The 6,528-nt window shown below is 61.9% G+C and overlaps 1 protein-coding gene across 3 annotated transcripts; it reads right to left on the bottom strand.

The window, feature by feature from the left end:
• Positions 1-1,757: 1,757 nt before the first annotated feature.
• Positions 1,758-4,519, bottom strand: STPG3 (sperm-tail PG-rich repeat containing 3). Of its 3 annotated transcripts, none has more exons than XM_002820433.6 (7): positions 4,440-4,519; positions 3,719-3,908; positions 3,328-3,485; positions 3,088-3,222; positions 2,698-2,786; positions 2,280-2,583; positions 1,758-2,130 (listed from the first exon to the last, which is right to left on the bottom strand). In XM_002820433.6, the coding sequence occupies exons 2-7, from the start codon at positions 3,823-3,825 to the stop codon at positions 1,997-1,999; spliced, it is 927 nt and encodes a 308-aa protein (XP_002820479.4). In that variant the 5' UTR covers positions 3,826-3,908; positions 4,440-4,519; the 3' UTR covers positions 1,758-1,996. The 3 variants fall into 3 exon arrangements, with proteins under 3 accessions (XP_002820479.4, XP_054377242.2, XP_063570640.1); XM_054521267.2 differs by lacking the exon at positions 4,440-4,519 and adding an exon at positions 4,121-4,323; XM_063714570.1 differs by lacking the exon at positions 4,440-4,519 and having other exon boundaries at positions 3,719-4,003.
• Between the last annotated feature and the right edge of the window lie 2,009 nt (positions 4,520-6,528).

The following is a 6,528-nucleotide window of genomic DNA, read 5'->3' as shown; positions in this document are numbered from 1 at the left end:
AGTGCCCTCACCCGGCGCCAGAGGCCCCGCCCAGCCAGCCCAGCGCGCATGCGCCCACCCGGTCCCGCCCGCGCCCGGGATTTCTGGCAGAAGAGGGCGGGTGAGAGCGTGGGGGGCGGATGCTGGGTCCGTCTGCTCCGGGAACAGACGTCATCTCAGCCGAGTGAATTTGGTGTACATAAGCGTGGAAAACGCTCTTGCAGATCTCGCGGCAGCCACGCGCCGCTGGGACGTTTTGCCGGGGGTTGAGCTCCCCGCCCCTCTGCCCCGCAGGGGCCGGACACAGGCGCAGACTCCCTCCTGAGCGTGGCTTCCTCCGCGTGAAACGGGCACGAAGCCCACCCCAGCGCTGTCGCCAAGGCTGAGATCTGAGCGCCTTCAGGGGGCCGGGGCCTGGCGGAGACCCGGCCCGCAGCGGGAGCGCGAGCGACGGCCGCCCTCCCCGGCACCGGGAGGCTGTGGCGTCCACCGAGCTCCGCGGAGCCGTGAAGGAGAGTCCAGGTTCCACAGTGTCCCTTCTTATCCCAGCCGGGTGGGCTCCCCGGTCCTCCCCGCCTCTCCAGTCCGCCGCTCTCCCGCAGGCTGTGCCGCGCCGAGCCCCCTACACACACTCTCTCTCTTTTCGGTCTCCGCTGCTGAGATTTTCTCTAGAAATTTCTTTCCCGCTGCCCAGCAAACTCTTGCTCTTCCTTGAAGGTTTCTTCCTCCGCCACCTCCTCCAGGAAGCCCTCCCTCCTCAGCCCAGCTGGAGGAGATCGCTCCATCTTTCCTGCCGCTCCCACTCCTAGCTTTGGGTCTCACCAGGGGTGCCTGGTGGTGCAGGCCGTGAGCAGAGCTCCTGTTCCCACAAGCGGGGCCGAGCTCCCAAGGCCAGGGCTACCACAGCTCTCTTGCCGCTGGCCAAGTTGGTCAGCCCAAGAGCGAAGGTTCCGGTGCCTTGATCCAACCCCCAGCTGGTTCGGTGGCAGAGGAGGACAAGGGGCACAGCACACACACAATCCTAAGCCTGGGATTCCTCTCTGCGAAAGGGGATGGTACTGACGCCACAGGAGCAGCTGCCCAGAGCCTTTTTGAAGGGGTTGAGCTCTGGGCCTGGTCTGGGTCCTGGGTCTGGGGAGGACCTGGGGAGGTATGGGTGACGGCACCGCAGGTAAGGCTCCTGCAAGGTGGCAGCCTTGGGGCCCGACCCTGGGTAGGAGGGCAGGCCAGTGATGTCAAGGGAGGCCCCAGCCAGGCGAAGATGCAGGCAGGGGCAGTGCAGGGGCCCAGCAGGTGAAGGCCCTGGGAGTCGAGTCTGCAGGGCCCTGGGCCAGAGTTTTAAGGGCACAGGTGACTAAGCCCAGCCAGGTCTTCAGCTCAAGACCTAGGAGAAGTGGGGCTGGGCCCTGATGAGCAGATCCCTGGGCCCTTCCTGAGGTCTGGCCAGGCCAACCCCACCTGGAGGTGGCGGCTCAGGGCATTTGATGCCTCCTTCCAAGTTCCCTGGCTCGGCAAGCGGCTGACCCTCAGGTGGACAGCAGCTGGACCAGGCCCCTGAGTGACACGGCTGGGTGAGGGTGTCCCACGGAGCCCACCTCCCATCTCGCTCCAGGCTAGCGCTCAGGGTCAGTCACAGGCTGCCACCCTAGAGAAGAGAGCACCCTTCAGGGGCAGCTGAATGGAGACCCCTCAACAGGGAAAGCCGGAAATGACCCAGCGGCAGCCATATCTCTAGGACCGCCCCTGGGTGAAGGACAGACAACTGCACACCACAGAGCTCGGGAGAACCAACAGCGTCTCTGTATAGCAGGGAGATGGGCAGATGGGGGATCCAGGCTGGGCCAGCCTTGTCCACAGCCCATAGGAGGGTTGACCAGCCAGAAGGGTGCATCAGGGGTGCCCAGAGGGTCAGAAGGCCAGGCTGGGGCCCCGAGTCCCAGGGGAGGCCTGGGAAAGCCCCGGGGGAGGCCATGGTTCCACTCGGTGGCCGGGCCAAGCAGGCTGTGCCCAGCTGGCTCTAGAGCGTGCAGAAGGGGCCTGTGTCGTGGCGCTTGGGTCTGCGCACACCCTGGATGACCACGCCAGGCGCCGAGGGGAAGCGTGAGTTGTAGCAGTCCTCCACGTGGTAGTCGGCTGGGCCAGGGGTTCGGGCTGCCGAAAGAGAAGGCTGGGAGCCCCACCCAGGTGGCAGCCCCAACTCGAACCCGGCTTGCAGTTCCCACCCCCAGCCCCTGAACCCTTGTCCTCACGTTGTCCACCCATGCCCCAGCCCTAGCCCTCTTCTCTCCAGGCCTCCTTACAGGCGCTGAGCCAGGAGGTGAACGCAGGGGAGCGGCTCATTGAGAAGGCCGGCGAGCGGGGGCTCTGCAGGTGGCTCCCAGGAAGGATATTGTAGGTGTTGGGGCCAGGGTGTCTCTTGCCAGGTGCTTGCAAAGAAGCCTGAAGCAGGGACTGGGGCTGCACCCTGAGGCCCAGCCCCCTAGCCCCAGGCAGCCCTAGGGGTGTGTGGCCCTCAGGTGTCTTGGAAGCGGAGTGGCGGCCTCTGAAGCTGAAGGCAGGGAAGGCGGGCCGGCTGAGCAGCTGGTAGTGGGCTGGCGAGGGCCACTGCGAGGGGGCAGGAGACAGGGGCTGCAGGGCAGGGCGCTCCCTACAGACCCTCAGCCAGCCCCCCTTTGGCCCCACTGGAACCCCCAGCCCCCTTCCTGCCCAGCCCCCAACCTTTCGCTCTCGGTCGAAGTCAGCTTTCTGCGTGAAGGGGCTTTCGCTCTGGAACCACAAAGTCTGCCATGCCCTGCGGCCACCGCCCTCTGTAGTTGGAGGATGGAGAGAGAGAAGGCTGGGAGCCCCACCCAGGTGACAGTCCCCACTCGAACCTGTCTCCCAGTTCCCACCCCCGGCCCCTGAACCCTTGTCTTCACAACATCCACCCATGCCCCAGCCCTAGCCCTTCTCTCTCCAGGCCTCCTTACAAGTGCTGAGCCTGGAGGTGAACGCAGGGGAGGGTGGAGGGGCCCTCAGGCCGTGGGGGTTTCAGCACAGAGGCAGAGGCCCCCATTCCCAGAGTGAGGGACAGGCCCAGTGGTTGGGCCTCAGGGAGGGGACACACACCTCGGCCCTGGTGCTTGCAGCCGATGCTGTAGTGGGGGTGTGGGGAGGACTCTCGTACGGACGGGCTCGGCACCTGGTACCTGGTGGGGCTGGGGACTTCCAGGTCAGCTGTGATCGGGGGGCGTCGCTCCAGCACTGGCCACAGGAAGCAAGCTCTGGGCCTGGGCTCCTTTCAGCAGGCCTCTCCCACAGCCCCCCAAAGACCAGCTTGGGGGTGGGGTGGCCAGGACCCTCACTCACACAGCTCCGTCAGGGTCTGGGTGTAGGTGGGCAGGGACTCCTGAGGGGTGCCCGTCTGTAACCTGAGGCCAGCTGGGACTTCCTTCATCTTTGGGGGCCGTGTCTCATCCCAGGCCATCCCTGGCTCCAGGCCCAACAACAGCGCAGATGCCTTGGGTCTACAAGGAGACCAGCAGCCACTGTCTCAGTCCCCGGCCGCTCCCAGCCGCCTGCCCCACAGCCTGTTCCCAACACTGTCCCTCAGTCCCCCAGCCGCCTGCCCCACAGCCTGTTCCCAACACCGTCCTTCAGTCCCCCAGCCGCCTGCCCAGCAACCTGCCCCCCACACTGTCCCTCAGCCCCCTGGCCACTCCCAGCCGGCCTGCCCCTTCTCCCCCCCTCCACCAGTTACTGGGTGGGCTCTGGTTGTGTCTGCCTCAGGTGGCCATGGGTCCAGTGTTTGCCTCCATTGATGTAAAAATTTGCCAGGAATTTCACCGCCTTCTGGTCAAAATTCATCCTCAGAGTCTCCTGGCTGTCTTCCCCGAGGGCGCCACGGAGCTCTGTGACCTCACTGGTAGGCCCCTCTGTTGCTGGGACTCCTGAGGAAGACACATTGTCTGGCCCTGGAGGGGCTGCCTCGGGGCCGGGCCCCCACCCCTGGTGGGCCCCTCCCCCACTAACTAGATGATCACCAGGTCTGCCTGGGCCGGGACCCCCAGCCGGGCCAGGACCCCCAGCCTGCCCAGGTGACTCCTGGCCCAGCCCTCTCCCTTCCCCCCTGACTTTTCCACCCTTCTCCCCTCTCCTGCACCCTGGGGTCTCCTGGAAGTCTGGGGTCCACTCTAGCAGGTCTGGGAGGACTGAGGCCTCAGCAGAGGGGGTGGAGCAAACAGGACCCATGGGCATCCACCAAGCCCTAGGAGATGCCCAGCTGTGTCCGGCCAGCCAGGATCCCCTGGGGGTAGGAGGGAGGGGTCCAGGAAGGCTCCCTGGAGGAAGAGGAGGAGCCGCCACCCCATCTGGATTTCCACTTAAGGGAAAAGCAAAGCCACATCAGATGGGTCTGACACCAGAGGCAGGTCGGGCCCTGGAGCCCAGCCAGGGCTGTGATGTGAGGGCCTGCCTCTTACCTGGGGGCACAGAGGCTAGAAGGTGTCACAGATGGCCGGGCTGTGTGAGCAAGAGCCTGTGTGGGCACCAGGGCCCTCGCTGTGTAGTCTGTGGAGCTGACCACCGGCTGGTCCCAGCCCTGACCTTGGCCCAGAATCCACCAGGGCAGGGCCTGTGAACAGGGCCAACTTGGAGCCCTCCTCCGCCCTCTCTGGATGCCTCCCCTTCAGCACTGGGCCCGCCAGGCAGACAGATGGACACATGCTTGAGGAAACACAGGTTTTATCTGGGCGAGGGGTTCACGCCCTGTGCTCCGGGGCCCCTGCCCAGGTCGTGCTGGGTTCAGAGTTGACTGGCTGCCAGTGGAACAGAGTGTACTTTGCTAATGAAGTCCTTGTCATTGGACAGATAGGCCCCTCCAGGTCCTCCCTGCCCTGTAAAAAATGTTGCCGCTGTGAATGGTGCTGCTGAACATCCATCCTCTCCTTGAGAAGGTGTGTGGGGGAAATGCTCTCTCAGTGTCCGGCTCTGCACCCACACCACCGCAGCCGTCACAGCCCACAGCCGTCACAGGAGGCCTCTGCCCAAATGTTGGGGCGGGGGGGTTGTTCCCCACACACCAAGCTGGGTGTCCTCTAATTCATTTCCTTCACCATCTACCTGGAGATGGTGTCAGATCCCACAGAGTGAGAGCTCCATCCCAAGATGGCCTCCAGACACAGACGGGAGCGGGGCCTCCAGACACACACCAGTCGAAAGCCTGAGCCCCTGGAACTTCTGACCAACCGGCTTCAATTTGGGGTTCCTATGACACCCTCTTTGGGTTAATTTGCTGGAGCCATTCATAGAACTCAGGGAAGTTATGATGTTTACTGGTTTATTGTAAAGGTTATTGATTGCAAAGGATACCAATGAAGAAGTGTAGAGAGAGGCACGGGGAGGGGCTGGCGCTTCTTGTCCTCGCTGGTTGCCGCCCTCTGGGAACCTCCAGGTGTTCCCCTGTCCAGAAGCTCCCTGAGCCTCAGTCCTCTTGGTATTTTACGGAAGCTTCCTGATGTCAGCATTCCTGCCTCCAGGGCTTGGGTGGGACCTCTCCTGGAAGGGTCTTAAGACCCACAATCAGAAAGGCGAGAATGTTATCGTCCTGCCTTGGGGCAGGCGAAAGGAGGGCAGGAGGTCAAAGTCCCCCGCCCGCACCCCGCAAGCCTCACACACCCAACATTCTAACAAAAGGCCCTACCAAGGGCTATGGGAATATGGGAATTACCAGCCAGGAACGGTGGAGGAAAACCAGCGTCTACCAGAATGCCAGACAGCTTCCTAGGAGTGGAAGCAATGGTCCGAGTTTGCAGTGTCTTGTATGGACGTGGTCCGTACCAAATTGGTTTCCAGAAGGCGCCACCCAAATTAGAGGCCCTTTTCACTGTGACCCTGCCAGCAGTAAGCCTCAGAAACTGCTCTCAACACACAGCATGTATGTGATTATGGTCCGGCTTTATGCCCATATACTCACGGACTGTGGTCTTTCTTTCTTAAAAAGTTCATATTGGCCGGGCACAGTGGCTCACGCCTGTAATCCCAGCACCCTGGGAGGCCGAGGTGGGCGGATCACGAGGTCAGGAGTTCGAGACCATCCTGGCTAACATGGTGAAACCCCGTCTCTACTAAAGACACACACAAAAAAAACAAAACATATGTCTGCATTTTCCATGGAGGTGTTGTTTATATCTTTGTTTTGTGAGAGCTTTTTATGCTGATACCAGATTTGTTCATAACACTTGTTGCAAACTTTTTTCCAGTTTTTTAGTTTGCCTTTTAGTTGTTTTTTTGTTTGTTTGTGAGAAATGGTCTAGTTCTGTCGCCCAGGCTGAAGTGCAGCAGTGCGATCTCAGCTCACTACAGCCTCAACCTCCTAGGCTCCGGACATCCTCCCACCTCAGCCTCCCAAGTAATTGGGATCACAGGCACATTCACCATGCCTGGCTAATTTTTCTTTCTGTTTTGTAGAGGTGGGGTTTCCCCATGTTGCCCAGCTGGCTTGAACTCCTAGGCTCAAGCAATCTGCCCACCTCATCCTGCCTCGGCCTCCCAAAGCACCGCAATTATAGG

The sequence above is a fragment of the Pongo abelii genome, chromosome 13 (genome assembly GCF_028885655.2).
Source record: "Pongo abelii isolate AG06213 chromosome 13, NHGRI_mPonAbe1-v2.0_pri, whole genome shotgun sequence".
NCBI lineage: Eukaryota > Metazoa > Chordata > Mammalia > Primates > Hominidae > Pongo > Pongo abelii.
Note: the sequence above shows the minus strand (reverse complement) of the source record. Positions and strands in the feature narration are given on the sequence as shown.